General features: G+C 45.1%; 3 protein-coding genes across 9 annotated transcripts in view; 1 reads left to right on the top strand and 2 right to left on the bottom strand.

Moving 5' to 3' along the window:
- The window catches only part of LOC119842642 (zinc finger protein 239-like), a 1,225,455-nt gene that overhangs the window by 11,548 nt on the left and 1,195,400 nt on the right, over positions 1 to 18,507 (bottom strand). The window contains exons 4-5 of one of the 4 annotated variants that reach the window (XR_006275572.1): positions 7,586 to 7,875; positions 4,047 to 5,143 (exon numbers count right to left, since the gene is read on the bottom strand). The exons of 1 other annotated variant lie outside the window; for it this stretch is intronic. The gene's annotated coding sequence lies outside the window, so the exon portion shown is untranslated. Of the gene's footprint in view, positions 1 to 3,396; positions 3,671 to 4,046; positions 5,144 to 7,585; positions 7,876 to 18,507 lie in introns of those variants that run through there. 2 more of the 4 variants (XM_043496898.1, XM_043496900.1) reach the window with 2 other exon arrangements.
- Positions 1 to 18,507, bottom strand: part of LOC119843367 (zinc finger protein 664-like) — a 1,158,238-nt gene that overhangs the window by 93,197 nt on the left and 1,046,534 nt on the right. The window lies entirely within an intron of this gene.
- LOC119843389 (zinc finger protein with KRAB and SCAN domains 7-like) lies at positions 3,415 to 10,067 on the top strand. Its single transcript, XM_043496982.1, has 3 exons — positions 3,415 to 3,556; positions 7,575 to 7,701; positions 8,462 to 10,067. Exons 2-3 carry the CDS (start codon positions 7,668 to 7,670, stop codon positions 9,520 to 9,522), a joined length of 1,095 nt encoding a protein of 364 aa, XP_043352917.1. The 5' UTR covers positions 3,415 to 3,556; positions 7,575 to 7,667; the 3' UTR covers positions 9,523 to 10,067.

Genomic DNA, 18,507 nt, shown 5'->3' with positions numbered 1-18,507 from the left:
CACAGACATCCATTGGCTGTGAAGGGAGGGTTAGCATTGTTCTAAGAACTGAGTTACTGGGCGGGCATTGACCATATAAGCTGAGCTAAGGTATCAGGTATTGACAGAAACTATGTTCTTGCTTTTCAGAAGTTTCTGTCTTTTCAGCTGGCTGAATTTTAACTCTTTCCAGGCTGCCAGCTGCTGGTGTAGGCGACATGGTCATGGCTAGTCAAGAAGGGCAAGCCTGAGCTCAGGAAGAAGGTGCACCCGGCAGTGGTAATTCGGCAGCGGAAATCGTACCGGAGAAAAGATGGGGTGTTCCTCTATTTTGAAGACAACATGGGAGTGATAGTAAATAACAAAGGGGAAATAAAAGGTTCTGAAATCACAGGCCCTGTGGCTAAGGAATGCGCAGATCTGTGGCCCAGGATAGCCTCCAATGCTGGCAGCATCACATAAACCTGCTCCATTCTCATTGTAAAGATAAAATAAAAGTGGTTGCACCAAAAAAACAAAACAAAACAACACAGTTTTCTCTTCTCCAAAGTAAACAAAGTTAATTTTTTTCAGTCTTCCTCGCAGGTCACGGTTTTCTAGCCCTCTAACCATTTTTGTTGCTCTCCTCTGGACTTTCTCCAATTTGTCCACATCTTTCCTGAAGTGTGGTGCCCAGAACTGGACACAGTACTCCACTTGAGGCCTTATCAGTGCTGAGTAGAGAGGAAGAATTACTTCTTGTGTCTTGCTTATAACGCTCCTGCTAATACATCTCTGACACTAAGCACCCTTGTATTCACACTCTACACACTATTGTAATAATCTTTGTACAAAATAGGCCTTGTGAGATAGCATTTGAAAACAAATAGCTCACTGATCATTAATAATCATGCATCATGTATGTATATGGTGGGTATTAAGAGTTATGGACATATGCTGGAATGAGAACTAAAATGCCTTCAAACTAGGTCTGACCAGTGGATTTGATAAACAGGTCTATCCTAAACAAAGGAATGTGTGTTCACCTCAATTTACATGTAAGCAGTAAAGAGACCCATCAAGCTATCAAGGGGGTAGAGGCAAACCTCACACAAACAAGTGGGAGAGAAGACAGCATGACCTCTGAACCAAGGAGATGGAAGTTTGGTCTGGGTTTTACTCTTCAGAAGAATGCATTTCAAAGGTTTACTAAGCTATAAAGACAGAGGGGCTGAACCTCATGAGATAAACAATTGAATCAACTGATTGTATGCAATATTACTGTGTTATAAGAGAGTCTAGAGTGAGGTCTTTTCTGAAAGCTAGTGACACACTGATTAATATTATTGTGAATTAACACTGTGAAAGAAATAATGGATACTCATTGATATTAAAAAAAAGAAAAGGAGTACTTGTGGCACCTTAGAGACTAACAAATTTATTTGAGCATAAGCTTTCAATGCATCCAATGAAGTGACCTGTAGCTCACGAAAGCTTACGCTCAAATATATTTGTTAGTCTCTAAGGTGCCACAAGTACTCCTTTTCTTTTTGAGAATACAGACTAACACGGCTGCTACTCTGAAACCTGTCATTGATATTAGGCTGTGGAGTCTGCCCAGAGAGGAGGGAATGTCACAGGCATCCGATGAAGTGAGCTGTAGCTCACGAAAGCTTATGCTCTAATAAATGTGTTAGTCTCTAAGGTGCCATAAGTACTCCTTTTCTTTTTGTGAATACAGACTAACACGGCTGCTACTCTGAAAGCTATCTACTTGTCTCCTATGTAAATTAAGCACAATGGAATTGAACAATGGAAGCCCTATTTACATAGAAATCACACAGGAGGATGGCAAAAAGAAGGAGTTTTAGCCCACAAAAGCTTACGCTCAAATAAATTTATCAGTCTCTAAGGTGCCACAAGTACTCCTTGTTCTTTTTACTGATACAGACTAACACCATTACCACTCTGAAATGGGAGGATGGGAAGGAAAGAACAGCCTGAGGTCCTCCTGCCCCTTGAAACAAGTTAATTGAACTTTTGGAGATATCCTTAGTATTCCTCACTAGACTGATACAAGAGGGCAGAACTCCCAATCCCGTATTGTCCCCAAATCCGGTGCTCTCCAACGTCCAGCTCAGAGAAATAATATGGTTCCTTTGTTCCTGTAAAGACACAAAAACACATCACAGCGTGTCATTAGCTTTCAGAAAAGACCTAACTTAAGCTTCTCCTGCTGGGTGTAGACCCCATGCTGTCTTCTCCCCCACATGTTTGTGTGAGGTTTGCCTCTACCCCTTGATAGCTCTATGTGATAGCTATATGTGAATTGGGGTGCACACACATTCCTTTGTTTAGGATAGACCTGTTTATCAATGCCCCCTGCATACTGGTTTGAAGACATTTTACTTATCATTCCACCATATGTCCATAACTCTTAATACCCACCACATACATACATGATGCATGATTATTAATGATCAGTGAGCTATTTGTTTTCAAATGCTAGCTCTCAAGGCCTATTTTGTACAAAGATTATTACAATAGTGTGTAGGGTGTGAATACAAGGGTGCTTAGTGTCAGAGGAGTGTTAGCAGGAGTGTTATAAGCAAGCACAAGAAGTAATTCTTCCTCTCTACTCAGCATTGATAAGGCCTCAAGAGGAGTACTGTGTCCAGTTCTGGGCACCACACTTCAGGAAAGAAGTGGGAAAATTGGAGAAAGTCCAGAGGAGAGCAACAAAAATGGTTAGAGGGCTAGAAAACCGTGACCTGTGAGGAAGATTGAAAAAAATAGGTTTGTTTAGTCTGTAGAAGAGAAGTCTGAGAGGGGACATGATAACATTCTTCAAGTAGGGAAAACGTTGTTATAAAGAGGAAGGTGGTAAATATTTCACTGACTCAAGTCTCCTTTAGCAGCTCAATACATCCTATTGGCTAGGCAATAGGATGCCCTGGGCCTTCAAGAACACCTGGGAAGCGGGGGCTGAGATGTACCCTTCTGCAAAGGGAGGGAAGAAGCCCCTCTGACCCACAACACCTTATTTTTGCAACCACTCCTGCTGGCCCAGCCTATCTGGGGTGACTTTCATCCCTTTTGCCCCTCCGTATCTCTGGCATCTCCCCTCTGCCCCCATCTGGCAGAGCATCTGCCCCATTCTTAACCCCCCTGGCTCCTACCCCGCCATCATCCCTGATTTTGCCCCTGGGCCCTTCTCCTTCCCCTGCTGCCAGCTGCCTGACCCTCCTGGGCAGTCAGTTCTCCCCCTGCAGAGATTCTGCCCCTTCCTCCCCTCCGATTGCCCCTTCTTAGCCCCTGGGAACAGCAGGGAGACTCATTGTCATGCCAAGGGCGGGCAGAGTCCCGGCAGCAGCTTCAGCAGCGGTTACTGAGCATCCTCCCTTCCTCGGAGCCTGCCCACGCTCTGGCTCTGTTTACCTTCCCGGGTCACAAGTTGCCGCCGCCTCCTCCATTGTGAGCCGGGGCCGGGCCGAGCCGCTGCTGCTCCCCGGCGGGGTCTGTGCGGGGAGAGACCGGCACGAACCCCCCGCCCCGCCCCGGGCTCTGCCCGCACCAGCCCCCGAGCCGGAGCCCGCAGGTGATGGGGGGACCCGGGGAAAGGGCCGGGGCCGGGCAGGACAGTGACTCTGCGCAAGCGGCCCCGCAGCCCCAGATCCCGCCGCCCCGGGAAGCGGCTCCCTGGCTGGGCAGCGCCTGGCGGAGGGACCGGAGCTGCGGCCCCAGCGGCGAGTCGCTGCCCGGACTCTGCCCAGGATCTGCTCCGGGGGCCAGCGGCGGGGGTTCGGGCAGGGGGGAGAGCGGCCGGGGGGGGAAGCATGGGCGGGCCCCAGGGCAGTTCCCTGTTGTGTCCCTGGGGCTGGGTTGTCAGGGCGGGGAGGGGAGAGAAATGAGACTGAAATGGAGTCGGGGGGGGGGGGGGATTATTGTAACCCCGTTACAAAACTCGGAGCCCCTCCCTCCCCTGAGACAGGCCCCTTGGTGCCCCAGCGATGGGTGAATCTCCCCAGCCCTGAACGGCTGCTGGGGCCCTGTTTGCTCCGTCAGAGACACCTGCTCTGAAAGGGGGCAGGATCCTGTTCTCCTGAACAGCCCCGAGTGTGACCCGCTCACACTGTCTCCCAATGCACGTGTGCCAGGCAGCCTGAGTAACCTGCTCTTGGTGTAGTCTGTGTGTGGGGGGTTACAGTGAGATCAGTCTGCTCAGATTTTGTTTCTCTTCTCCATGCATAGGCTTGGACGGATGAGATTTTAGGGGGTAAAGACCAGTTTCACCCTACACACACAAACAGATGAGAAAGTACAGTAAAGGCTTTGTTATCCGGCATGTTGAGGGAATGGGGGGTGCCGGTTAATCAAATATTCCAGTTCACTGGGAGTTATACTTACCCATGGAATACTAATTTTCAAAGAATTAGAATACAATAAAATGAATACCGTATAAAACAGTAGACAGGTATTCACCAATCCAGTCATGGTACTGCATTGCAGAGTGGTTGGTTTCTTGAAGCACGCAGGAGTATACAGGGAAAGTTTTCTATACAGCAGATTATCTTATGATACTGCATATCACTTTTGTCCGCGCATGGCATACACCCAGATCGCTAAAAATACACAACACGAAAACGATACTGAACATAATTTAATCTTTCTGGGATGATTCAGAAGGTACTTCAGGATCTTGCAGTGCCTCAAGGTCATCATCATCAACATTGGTTATCATTGTAGACGTAGAAGGTGTAGGAGATTGTGCTGAATCTGTTATGACACACCCTAGAAGCTGCTTTTTTGAATAAATCCCTGATATCAGCTTGCTGACTTGTCTTCTGCCTCTTTGGCATAAAAGCAGAGTGCGGAATGTGCAATTGCATAACCTCCTGGGCAGTATACTTGGACAAATGCCAGTTAACAGAGCTTGCTGGTTGATAAAAGTGCCGGATAACACAGGTTTTACTGTATTTCCATTAATAATAATCAAAATGTGCAGCTAGGCAAAGTAAGAAAAATACTGCTTGAGAACTTTTTACAGTGTGATTTAGGAAGATATAAGATTTCCTCAGTTTTGGAGGAGAAATATTGCCCTGGGTCATTGATTTGATGACAAAAAGAAAACATCGGGTTCTAAAAGCTTCTTGAATCTAGCAGAGCCAGGCAGAAAGAAGAATGGCTGAAAACCAGATGAAATTCAAATTGAAAATTAGGCTAATTGACCATTGGGAAAATCTACCACGAGAAGTGGGAGATTTTCCATCTCTTGAGATCAGCACTGGGTGGGTTTCTGGTAGAGGCATTTGAGTCAAACACAAGGAACTACTGGGCTCGATGCAGGAGTAACTGGATGAATTGCTCTGGCTTGTGTTGTTCAGGAGGTCAGACTAGACTTTCAAAATTCAATGGTCTCTTCCCCTTCTGGCCTTAAAAATCCATGACACCAAATGGAGATTGGGTGGATGGGGGATTAAACTCCCCAGTGATCAACTTTCCCCCGATATCTGAGAAGCAAATTGTTTCCTACATATTTAAGGAGCCTCCCTCATCTTGGGGACTAGTGTCTCCCAGAGAGTGATGGGAAAATCACCCAGTGCTACATGTACAAAGGGACTTAGGTATTATAATGATCAGCATAGCAGCACCTAAGGTTTAGGTGCCTTGAATCATACTGGGAACCACAACCTGAATTTGGCTCCCAGGCTCCCTCTATTATCCTGGGGCAGAGCTAAGCACCTAAAATGGGACCTACAAAACACAGCATGCTGACCGGGGAGTGCCTGAGCTAGCCAATAGAAAATCATAGAATCGAAGGACTGGAATGGACCTCGAGAGGTCATCTAGTCCAGTCTCCTGCACTCAAGGCAGGACTAATTATTATCTAGACCATCCCTGACAGGTGTTTGTCTAACCTACACTTAAAAATCTCCCATGATGGAGATTCCACAACCTCCCTGGGTAATTTATTCCAGTGCTTAACCACCCTGACAGGAAGTTTTTCCTAATGTCCAACCTAAACCTCCCTTGCTGCAATTTAAACCCATTGCTTCTTGTCCTAAAATGCTGAAGAGTGGAGCGAGTGAGATGCCCCACTCCTCAAAGGGACTTAGGCGGCTATCCCTGCTTGGTCATTCTCAGCTGAGAACCTCTCCTGGAATTTGATGCATAAAACTATGGGGTTTTCCAGGGTACATCTCTCCGAGGGCATGTCTACACTACAAAATTAAATCGACTTAAGTTAGGTCGACCTACAGCCACCACAGTAATTAAACTGGCTTTTCATGTCCACATTAAACTCCTTCTGTTGGTGGTGCTGGAGCACTGCCCGGGCAGTGGGGCTCTGGCTGTCAGCCCCACACAGGCACTCCAGCTGTTAGCCCCGCGTGGCAGGGCTCAGGCTGAGGAAGGCAGCAGCAGGTTATGTAAGCAAAGCAGTGCCTGCATGAACACTGCATCAACCTAAATACATTGACCTGAGAGATGCCCCTTTCGTGGAGGTGGAGTTATTAACTCAATCTACTGGGCGACCTACATTGGTGGGAGCAACATTTCAGTGTAGATACTCACAGAGTTAGGTCAATGTCAGCTCCACATGTCGACCTAACTCTGTAGTGTAGACCAGGCCTCAGTCTCTCCCGTTAAAGCTGTTCCACCATGTATGAATATATACATATGCATTGGGCGAGAAAGAGTGATCTTATCTTTAGCCCTCTGGTAGGGCCCTCACCTGGGTTTTAGGAGACCCAGGTTTCAGATCCACTCCTCCCATGTCTATTTTGACCTGTCTGTGTGAGCTGACCCAGCCTGTCTCCTTTGTGTATCTTTTCCTAGAAACTTTTGTTGTTGTCAGTGGTTGTAACTTCGTGTGAACTTTCACTTGCTTTCTGAAAATGGAGCTCCCCATTGGGGTATGACTGCCAGAACCCCAGTGAATACAACACATCCTGCTGGGGGATGGGAAACCCCTTCAGAGAGGGAAGTTTCAGGGGGCTGCTGGTGGGTTTGTATTAGAAGGGCTGGAGCAGGAAATACACAGAGCCAGGGAGGTGGTGACAGAGTGGGGCAAACCTGCTGGGACATGTTCAGTCTGTGGCATAATGTTCAGAACAGGCCCTTTGTGGGGATGGAAATTCCCCCATTTCTGGAATGGGAAAGAAACCCACTGGGCAGGACTGGGAAACTGACCAGACTTCCAGTGCTGGAGCCTGAACCCACTAGCCAGACGCTGCTCTGGAATTTGAAGGGGGCACACACCAGTGAGGCCCAGGGGAGGGGCCCCGTCCCCTCACTCCCAGCTGCTGGGAATGGGGAGGGGGTTGAGATTCCTGTCCTTGGACCCTGCTCAAGGGCTCTGCCTCCCGTACCAGCCTCTGGCTAGTAGGTGTGTGATAAATGAGATGACCCTGTCCTCCTCCACCGGCTGGGAGGGGAAAGGAATGCTCTCTTTCTCCCCTTCTGAAGCCTCCCGGCTGCTCTGAGCAGGGTGGGGGTGGGACTCTGCTACTCTTCCCCACCCCCCGAGCTTCCATTTTATCGGCTCTCCTCCCCCATGAATAGTGGGATTGTGGCTGTGGCAGCAGGTGCTGAGTGGGGGACTCTTGTTGTTTCAGGGGCCGGTTACCTTCGAGCAGGTGGCTGTGTTTTTCACCCAGGGGCAGGGGGCTCTGCTGGACCCCGCTCAGAGAGCCTTCTACAGGGACATCATGCAGGAGAACTATGAGACGGTGACAACGCTGGGTAAGGGAGTTCTGTCACCTTGGTTATTGGAAGCTGGAGGGGACCGTGATGTGGCCAGTTCAGCTTCTGCTCAGGTTCTTCCCTGGTCACTTAGGTTACATCCACACAGCATCTGGGAGGTGGGATTCCCAGCTCAAGTAGATTTACATGCACTCGTTCTGCTAGAGCTAGCGCCTGAAAAGAGCACACATGTAGCATATTGGGCTAGCCACCAGAATATGCGCCCAGGGGCAGGGCAGGGCAGGATTGTACTCAGGTGGCTAATCCGAGCCACAGCCCGTGCTGCCATGGCCAAATTGCTATTGTCAGACACTAGTGCTTGTCCCATCTACCAAGCTGGGGATCACTCCCTCAGTCACAGGATAGGGGAGTCAGAAACACAAGGAGGTGACAAGCATCATAGTGTCCTGTCTGTACTAATTCATTATTTTTAAAACTTCTGTTTCTGGCTTCACCCTGTGGTGCTGTTGTTATACCTGGTGCAGTACACTGTGAAATTAGAGGAAAAGAGAGGGTTTAGAAGAAAGAGGAGCCTCCATGTTTGGAGGATTAGGAGGAATATCCCTGTTCTAATGAATCATGGTGCACCAGGGACCCACTTCACAGAAGGAAAAATTAGAGAGGGGTTAGTAAATGTTCCCTTTCTCAGTCTCCCCTGCAGTTACCATGTTGTGTTTCCCCTCTTTGCTGTTCCCCTTTCATTCCTTTCTTCCCCAGCATGGGGGATGACTCCTGTCTGGATTCTCTCTCTGTATTCCAGAGGGTGTTGGGATGGTGAATGAGAAGGAGAATCCACAGAGGGAAGGTGGTGAGGACATGGGTCTGCAGGGAATGGTATTGGGAAGATCCGAGGGGAATTTTTATGAGACTCACAAACGAGGAAAAACCAATGGAAATCAGTGCAGGTCAGAGAGGCTGCTGGGGTACGACCCAGGGAAGAAAAGGTGTGAACCCATAAATGATGGTGGAGATTGCAAAGACCTCAAGGAAACCACAGCCCAGCAGAGAATGCCCATAAAAGAGAGAAAATACACATGCACCGACTGTGGGAAAAGCTTTATTCAGAGGTCACATCTTATTTCCCATCAGAGGATCCACACTGGAGAGAAACCCTACAAGTGCCTTGTCTGTGCAAAAGGTTTCAATCAGAGCTCAAACCTTATTTCCCATCAGAGGATCCACACAGGAGAGAAACCCTATAAATGCCTTGACTGTGGGAAAGGTTTCAATCAGGGTTCACATCTTATTAGTCATGAGAGTACCCACAGAGGTGAAAAACCCTATAAATGTATGTACCGTGTGAAAAACTTCATTCAGAGCTCAGATTTTATTAGGCATGAGAGAACCCACACTGGTGAGAAATCCTATAAATGTCTGGACTGTGGGAGAAGCTTTGTTCTGAGCTCAGATCTTATTTCACATCAGAGTACCCACACGGGAGAAAAACCCTATGAGTGCCTGGACTGTTGGGAATGTTTTAATCAAAGCTCATACCTTATTTCACATCAGAGAACGCATACAGGAGAGAAACCCTATAACTGCCCTGAGTGTGAGAAAACATTCAATAGGAACTCAAATCTAATTTCACATCAGAGAACTCACACAGGAGAGAGACCATATAAGTGCCTGGACTGTGGGAAAAGATTTATTGACAAGACAGCCCTTATTAAACATCACAAAATCTATACAGGAGAGAGACCCTATAAATGCCTTGACTGTGGGAAAAGTTTCAATCAGAGTTCACATCTTATTCGGCATAAGATAACCCACACAGGGAGCAGCCCTATAAATGCCTGGAATGTGGGAAAAGTTTTGTTCTGAGCTCAGATCTTATTGGGCATGAGAGGACCCACAGAGGTGAAAAACCCTATAAATGTCTGGACTGTGGGAAAAAAATTTTCTGAGCTCAGTTCTTATTTCACATAAGAGAACGCACACAGGAGAGAAACCCTATAAATGCCTTAAGTGTGGGAAAACATTCAGCTGGAGCTCAAATCTGATTTCACATCAAAGAACTCATATAGGAGCGAGACCGTATAAGTGCCTGGACTGTGGGAAAAGGTTTATTAACAACTCAGCCCTTTGTAAACATCAGAGAATCCATACCTATAAATGCCTCGACTGTGGGAAAAGTTTCAGTTGGAGATCAAACTATATTCGACATCAGAGAATCCACATGGGAGAGAAACCTTGAATGTGGGAGAAGCTTCACCTGGGGTCAGTTTGTATCAGGCATCAGCAAACTCATACAGAGAATAGACCTCTTAAATATCTTTAACATGGAAAATGCTTCAAGTGGAATTGACATTGGAGACTCCACACAGGAGCGAAATTCTATCAATTCCATTCCTAGGACTGGCCATAGTGTCTTAAAAAATAAATCCAATTGCCTTGAACATATCTTTGTCTTCTTTCATGCTTAGTCAGACTTGTGAGGACTGCAGATGAAAATGTTGATAGGTTTCAGATGGGTAGCCGTGTTAGTCTGTATCAGCCAAAATAACGAGGAGTCCTTGTGGCACCTTAGAGACTAACAAAAGGACTCCTCGTTGTTTTTGATGAAAATGTTGCAGACTTGGAGGGGAGTTTCAGTGAATCCTCGATACTGTGTGATCGTTCTGAACTTAATTCCCGGATTCCATCTATGGGAAAAGCAGCTTGTGGGCTTTTTCCTGCCGAGCTCAGGTTGTTTGCAGATGGGAATTTGAGTTTTCTCCTTTCATTAGGATGATGTTAAAACTTTTGTAACTAACGCGCTCCTATAAGAAGGCTACTTTCTGAGATCTGTCATTTAGCCAGTTCTCAACCATTTAACGTGTGCTTTATTGATATTATATAGTGCTATTTTTTTAACCAGAATGTGATGCAGTAAAATGCCTTGAAAAAGTCTTAAGTGTATTGCATCTACCCAGTTATCTTTATCAACCAAATGTTTCATCTCCTCAAAGAATGAAATCAGATTTGTTTGACAAGACCTATTTTCTATAAAGCATATTGACTGGCATTAATTATGGTCCTATTCTTTAACTAAGTATTAATTATATTCCAAATTACCTTTTCCATTATTTTACCCAGGATTGATGTCAGGTTAAGAGGCCTATAGTTATCCAGGTCATCCCAATTGCCTTTTTGGAATTTTTCAGGAATTTCCCTGTTATTCCACAATTTTTTAAAAATTAATATCTTTGGGGCAGAGTTCTCCTCAGAAAGCTCTTTTAGAACTCTGAAGTGGAAGTTATCCAGGCCTAGCTGATGGGAAAATGTTTATCCTTAGTAAATGTTGTTGAACATCCTCCTTAGTAACTAATGGACTGGAAAGTATTTCTTCATCTTCATGTGAAACAAGCACATCATCTTGTTTCTTTCCAAACACAGAACAGAAATCTTTATTAAACACTTCTGCCATTTTTGCATCCTTATTAACAATTTTACTTTCTCCAGATAGTAATGGGCCTATACCATTGTTAGGGTTTCTTTTGTTCCTAATATACTTTACCAGCTCCTTCTTACTGCCCTTAGCCTTGCCAGTCATGGGTTATTCCCTGATGTCTTTAGATCCCATATCCATTTTCTACACTTCACAACTTCTAATGCATATCAATTGCTATCTATTTCCTCTTTTTTCCATTCATTCTATGTTGCTTTTTTATTTCTAATTGCTGCCTTTACTTCACCATTGAACCAGGATGGGCTTTTAGTCAAAGTTGCCCTCTTTCTCAACTGTAGAATCATGTTGGATTTTGTTTGTTTATGTTGTTGCCATCTAATAACTCTTCTTAAAGAAATCTCCATTTTCAATCACATTTTTTCTGTCTAATTTTTTCTTTCCAGTCAATTTTGCTCATAATTTTCCTTAGGTTTGGGAAATTTCTCCTTTTGAAGTACCAAGCATATACATGTTACTGGTTGGGACTAACCTTTGTTTGCCCATATTGAATGTAATCAGGTAATGATCATTGATCCCTAGGCAATCACCCACTTCCAGTCCAGTGATTATCCATCATGAGGTCCAAAATAATTACCTCTTTTGAGGGGCAATATCTTTTGTTTTAAAAAACTGCCATTTATAATTTTTAGACAATCTAATGATGTTTTACCCCTGGCTACATGAAACCTCCAGCATATGTCTCCCAAACTGGAGTAATCCATAATCAACACAATTTTTCTTTCCAGAAATTACAGACAGGTGCTTATGGAGTAACTCCTCTAGTTTGATTCAATGGCCTATCACAAACCCACACCAGGATCTTCTTCTGGGCTTTATAAGTTAGTACATTGAGCCATGCACTGACATTGTGACCCGTACAGCAGTATTGGCTCAACAGTTGTCTCATATGTGCTGATTTTTATATTAAAATGTTTTTGGCCCTGCATATCTTGTGGAGTTGAAGTATGAGGAAAACTAATGCATGAAAGGATATTGATTGCAGAAATGAGCTGGTTGATGGGAATATTGAAAGCTTCAAGACTGCAGAAAGTAAAAGATGAAGTGGTAAGAAAATGTGTAGGGCAAGAAATAATGCTGTTACAGAAGATTAAAGAAAGACAACTTGCAACTGGGTCAACAATGGACCAGAAATCACACATGGCCTTGTGACAGTCTGTAACCTAATGGTCACCCCTTTTACAAGACTATGATACATTTTGTACAAAGTATGCCTTGTGAAAACTCATAATTTGCTAACATTATTGCCCTGGTAAAATATGTGTGGCAGAATTTTATGTAAAGTTATAAGATTCTACTGTATGACGTGACTAAGACATGTTCCAAGTTTAGAAAAGCAGGCACAAACCAGTTCTTCAGAGGCATAGGGCAAACTGTTGTTTTAGCCAGGTGTCAATTAAATCAAATGGACTGTCTCTTGGCTAAGTGGTCATTCTTTGGCAGGAAAAAGGGTGTGAGTGAGAAATTTATATCTTGGCTAAGAAACAGCTGGAGGTTCCCGTCCCTACAGATTTTTTTCTGTCTCCTGAACCCCAGCTGGAGTTCATTCTCAAAGAGCAGAAAAATGGATAAGCGTCAGAACAGACACCCCAAGTGATCTCCCCTTTCTGTCCACAGCAGCCACAACACCTGAAGAAAAGACACTGCTTTGAAGTGGGGGAGGGGTCCTGGCTGAAAGGATTCCAGCCAACCAGACTGCTAAAGCATATGGTGAGAGAGATTTTTTGCTTTACATTCATTTCACTTGTTGTTAGGTATTAGTTGCGTTTTACCTTGTATTTCTTTGTAACCAATTCTGACTTTTCTGCCTCATTACTTGTAATCATTTAAAATCTACCTTTCTGGAGTTAATAAACCTTGTTTTATTGTTGTATCTAAACCAGTGTGTTTGGATTGAAGTGTTTGGGAAACGCCACTTGAGATAACAGGATTTGTACGTATCATTCTCTATTCATGAATTAATGGGCTTTATATGAGCTTGTGTTGTCCAGGAGGCAAGTCTGGGATTAGGAATTTGGTGGTGTTACTCTGCAGTGTAATTCAGGAGTAGCCGGCTGTAGCACTCCTACAATAAGATGGAGGCACTTTGCATGCTTGAAGCTGTGTGTCAGCAGACCAGAAGTGGCTGCTGTCATAGTGAAGCAGTGTAAAAGGTATCCCAGGTTGGAGAATTGAGGGGACGCAGCTGTTCAACAGTCAGATTGCTGTGACATTATACAGGGTACAATGCAAACCGGAGTACCAAGCAATTAGAAATAGAGGAAGACTGAGGCTGCGTTGACTAGACATGGTGAAAAATGTCATAGAATAAAATGGACTAAAGAGGACGGAAGCCATGATCGGATATAAGACAGAAGATGGTGGGAAGACCAGCTACTGCTGAGCTGGTGGATGGGAAACAAAGAAGGAGAAAAAGACACTGAACCACGTGCATTCAAGGTCTTGGAGTTCCGAGTTATCAATCACTCTAAATCAGGTAATGCCCAATCTGTCTTTGCGAAACAGGTTGTAAACAGAGATTTTAATGTTGCAATCGCAAGGATCCTCCCACCAATTTTCAGTAAAGCCAATTCTATCAAATTTCTTCTCATCAGGGAGAACCTCCAGCTCCTTTCTGCCTGTCCCCCAGATTCCCAGTGTTTGGTACAAAGCAGCTGATTTTTTTCCCCCTTTTCACATCCTTTGCCACATGGGCTCAATTTGTTTGTGGCATGCTGAGTTGCATTTGTACTGCATGTGCCTTCTTAGCACCCTTCCCTGTCATTACTAATTTAACATGGGCCTAGTTGCTCCCGCTCATCTCCAGAGAAGATTAGCCCCCGTATCTGGGAGATGTAGTTTGTCCCATTCAAACAGCCCTCCTCTCCCACCGGAACATAGCCCAGTATTCAACAAAACCCAAACTCCCAGGTTCAGACCTGTTGCACAGCCAATGATTCACCCCCAGTATTTTTCACCTTTTCTCACTCATGGAACCAGAAAGATCCTTTGCGTAGGATTCTAACACACAGTTCTACTGGAGCACCAGCTGATGGTTAAGTGAAGGCCAGCTTACTGTTTCAATGTGGACACTTTGGGTCAGTGACCAAAATTATGGTCATTATAGCTCTGGGTTCTGGAGATACAGCACCCCCCAAAGAAACAGCTTTTCGTAGAGTAGAGGGAGTCTACCAATGTTTTTTGTGCTGCCCTCAGGGTCAAACCATGTCCTTCATCCTGACCACAATGGTCACAGTCATTCAACACTTACCCTACTTAGTGTATGGCAACTGCTGTCCCTTGGGATAAGCAAAACAAAACACAATATTTGCCAGAGAGTTTAGCTCTCTTGATAGGTGAGTGTCGGACAGAGGGTCAAAAGGTCTTGCTAGCCAGAGATGATAAACAAGACCTCAAGGGGTTCAAGGCAACAGTTACAGCCACTGAACCCGAGTAACAGCCAAGCCCTGGAAGTTTGAATCTGGCCCTGGGGAGAAATAGAAGCATGTTGCTAAAATCTGTCAAAAGGTTCTTTTTTTGGATTTTTGGGGAATGGAATCGAAGCTGAGCAGAAATGCACAGGCCCTGAAATAGCTTTAGGAAAGATGGGGATAAATTGGAGAGAGGCCAGAGGAGAGCAGCACAAATGAAAGGTTTAGAAACCCTATGAGGAAAAGTTAAAAAAAAGAAAACTGGGCAGGGATATTTGGCTTAGTGTCAAGCTGTCATTCAGCAGCTCGAGCATGAATGCCAACCTTGGGGCAGACTACCGCAGACAGGGCCCAAACCCCAGCTGAGTTCTATACTTAGATTTCACCAACCAGATATTAAGAGTAAACTCTTCAGGCCCCAGTAGCCTAACCATGGAGTCACAGACAGCCTCCTTGGACACTCGTCTTTCTTGCCCTCTAGGTGAGCTTTCTTTGGTAATAGATGGTCCCTTATACCCAAAATCACAACAATATTCTCGTTACTCCCAGTCCCATAGGACTGGTCACTTACCCCAGGTCAATTTCACCATAGATCTTATACCAAAGACAACACTTGTAGCCAATCCAGTAATAAACCAGCAAGATTTATTAACTAAGGAAAATAAATGGGAGTTGTTTACAAGGTTAAAGCAGTTAAACATATACATATGAATGAGTTACAATCTTTAGTTCCAAAAAGTAAGAAAAGTTTGTATCATAAGTAACCTTTACAAGTCTTTTAAGGCTATCCCAGGCTGTATAGCTGGGGATCCCATGCTTTTGCGTAGAAATCTTGTCCTTGCAAAGTCCAGCAACATAGAGACAATTTAGTACTTCTTTTCAGGGGATTTTTTTTTTATTCTTCTTTCTTTGCGACTCCCCTAACAGTAGAAATTTGCCTGCATAGCCTTAACTCATGTTAACTTAACTCATGGGGGTGGGGCAGGAAGAGCAATTAACAGAGTCTTTTGTTTTATGATGTCCAATGGGTCATCTGCTGCTGATGTGCCTTCCCGAGACCAGTACTTTACCATAGTTGATGTCCAGTAATTTGCCCGGCACCAGAGAAAATGTCATTCCTTCTGTAGGAAGTGAGGTTTTTACACCAGATGATGTTTCTTTCCTGTTTGCTGACTTACACAATTACAGAGCAGACACTTTATATCCCCTTATAACAAGAATAATGCCTGCAGCAGCATCTTAAAAGCAGCTTATAAAATCTAAACACACTCTTATAAACTTTACATCTATTTAACAGTACTAACACACAGAGAAGGCAGCCTGATTCCAGTGAGCTTCTTGCCATGAAGACTGTCAGCAGATAGGTGGGGGATGAGCGTGGTCCATGGGCTATGGGTAAATTAAAGTGTACTGTTGGATCCTCCTCGGCATGAGCGGGAAGGGGCTGTTAAATTTCACAAGTGTAGGTTGTTTCTATTCAGCAGGCTCTGTGTTTGCACTGGTGCAGGCAGCTCCTGTGCACGACAGCTCACCTAAAACCAAGATCTGCCATAGCAAAAAGAAGAGGATAGATTCTGTCCTACCATTGTCATGTACCCTAGTGTCTCAGTGCTAGCATGCTCTGTACAGGCTGAGCGGGAGTGCGTGTGCGCATTGGGCGTATGGGGACATAGCCCAAATGACTGACGTTGTTTTGGTGTGTCCCTTAGCTCTGTGTTTCAGGCTTTTCAGAGGTTTGAGGTTTGCGGAACTCCAAGCTCTGGAATGGCCTGAGATACCACCAGGCAGTCTTCACTCGCAATTAACAAAGTTCATTTGTCAGTGAAATTCCTAGATTCTTTTTTAGTGGAAAGGGAACACGTTCTGGTGGACGTTAGTGGTCCTTTGGGTAATTGTCATCAGTTCAGGCACTGCTGTAGCAAGCTGAAGGCCAAGGATGCTCCGATTCCTAAGCGGTCCTCCCCCATCACCCTCCTGGACACATTGTGATGGTGGAATTGGGATGATGGCCGTGCCTCAGAATGGTTGGAGAGTGGAGCTGCTGACAGGGCAGGGAGAGAAATCCCAGATAACGGCCTTTGGCCCAGGACCTTTACAGTTTTATCCACGCAGGCTACAGTAACTTTAAACACCTGAGAGAAGACAGGTATGTCTCTCTCCTTCTCCACGCCCCACCAAGGGTTCCCTCTAATTTTTCCCATCCACCTACGCAATGAATTTTATTATGTGCACCAGTATGGAGGTGATGTGTGACTGGCCCCATCAGTGGTTGTGCTGCTGGTGATTTATAATAATCATTGTTCAAACAAACTAAAATCTCATGGCAAAGTGTTGGAAAATGGTACAAGTAAAGTAAGAGAGTGTCCTGGCAAATGGTCCTTTGTCATATGAAGTCTCCAATAAATCTCCACTATGTCCTGTAAAACAAAACTAATATCCTACTATGGGATCAAACGGCCTTCAGCAAATAGAGATTAACCCACAATACAGGACGGGCTGTAAAACACCCCAGGTTCATATAAATCAACATCCCAGAGCATGTCCCAGATGATTCAAAATCAGGAGAACACACTTACCCATTTTCTCCTCTGAACTGTCTACACCTGTCCCATTCGGAGCCTCCTTCTATGGTCATGTTACTTACAAAAGTATTAATGTCATCCTAATTAAAGGAGAAAACACAAACTCCCATCTGAAAACAATCTAAGCTGGGCAGGAAAAAGGCCAGAAGCTGCTTTACCCATAGATGGAAACTGAGATTTAGGGTCAGAACAATCACACTGTGTTTGGGATTGAGTCAAATTCCCCCTCCAGGTCTGCAACGCTTTCATCTCCAGCCCTCAGGAGTCTGATTTGGTGGGGGTTGAAACCAGTGTTCCCTCTAATTTTTTCCATCCATGTGTGGAATGAATTTTGTTATGTGCACCGAATTACCGAAGTAATGTGCGGCTGTGCGCCACCAGTAGAAACAAAAAACCTAGATATAATATATATTTTTAATAAGATACCATAGGGATAATTACTCCAGCCAGGACAGGTTAGGCATTTTAGAACTCACTACTCAAAGAATTAAATTTAAGCGAAAAAGAGAAATAAAAGTTATGAAATGCATAGACCAGTCAAAAAACTCAAATAACAGAACTTTGAAAGAATAAAATGACAGAGAATATATGTGCATTGCAGGAAGTCTCAAGAAGTAACAACAACAACACAAGTATATGTTGGGAGGTGTGTGAGCGTGAGAGAGACACACAGCATGTGTGTGTGTGTGTCTGTGTGTGTGTGTGAGAGAGAGAGAGAGAGAGACATACATTGTTCCTTTAAGTATGTGGCCTTTTAGGTAGACTGACACTCAAAAGAGACATGGCAGCAGCCACCAGCAAGCTCCCTCCATCCCACTCCTGAGCCCTGTCGCATTCCCCCTTCTCCCGCTCTGCAGAGATGGGGTACAAGGGCGGGGAACACCTTGATATCAGTGCCCCCTCTCCCCACCAGCTCTGCGTAGCAAGCAGGAGGCTCCTGGGAGCAGTTCCAAGGCAGAGGGCAGGAGCAGCATGGCAGTGGGGTGAGGGGCACCTGAAATGTGCGGCATTTGATAGCTTGCTGGGTGGCTGCTTGGCCGCGCAGCTTACAGGGAATTTAGATTGGGACCACTGTATAAGTGAGATGCTCAGGGTTGGTCTAGACTAGAAGTGATAGAGGTTTGGTCCAGGTCAGGGCTAAACGTGCCAGCTACCAACCCCAACCAGTTTCCCTGCTCTAGACAGCTCTCAGAGGCAGGAAGGCCCCTTGGCCCAGCAGCCACGGCTGCAGCAGGGAGGGGCTGATCGTATTCTCTGCCCTGTAAAAAGTTGTGAGTTCTGAATGAAACATTTCTCACATTCAAAGCATCTCTGCGTTCACTGTGGATCCTTTGCTGTGAAATAAGAACTGAACTCTTCCCACAATCCA

The sequence above is a fragment of the Dermochelys coriacea genome, chromosome 14 (assembly GCF_009764565.3).
Source record: "Dermochelys coriacea isolate rDerCor1 chromosome 14, rDerCor1.pri.v4, whole genome shotgun sequence".
NCBI lineage: Eukaryota > Metazoa > Chordata > Testudines > Dermochelyidae > Dermochelys > Dermochelys coriacea.
Note: the sequence above shows the minus strand (reverse complement) of the source record. Positions and strands in the feature narration are given on the sequence as shown.

Coding starts and splice junctions, on each gene's coding strand:
- LOC119843389 (XM_043496982.1), top strand. CDS start 7,668: ATGCAGGAGAACTATGAGACGGTGACAACGCTGG. Junction 7,702..8,461: donor TGAGACGGTGACAACGCTGG/GTAAGGGAGTTC, acceptor TCTGTATTCCAG/AGGGTGTTGGGATGGTGAAT.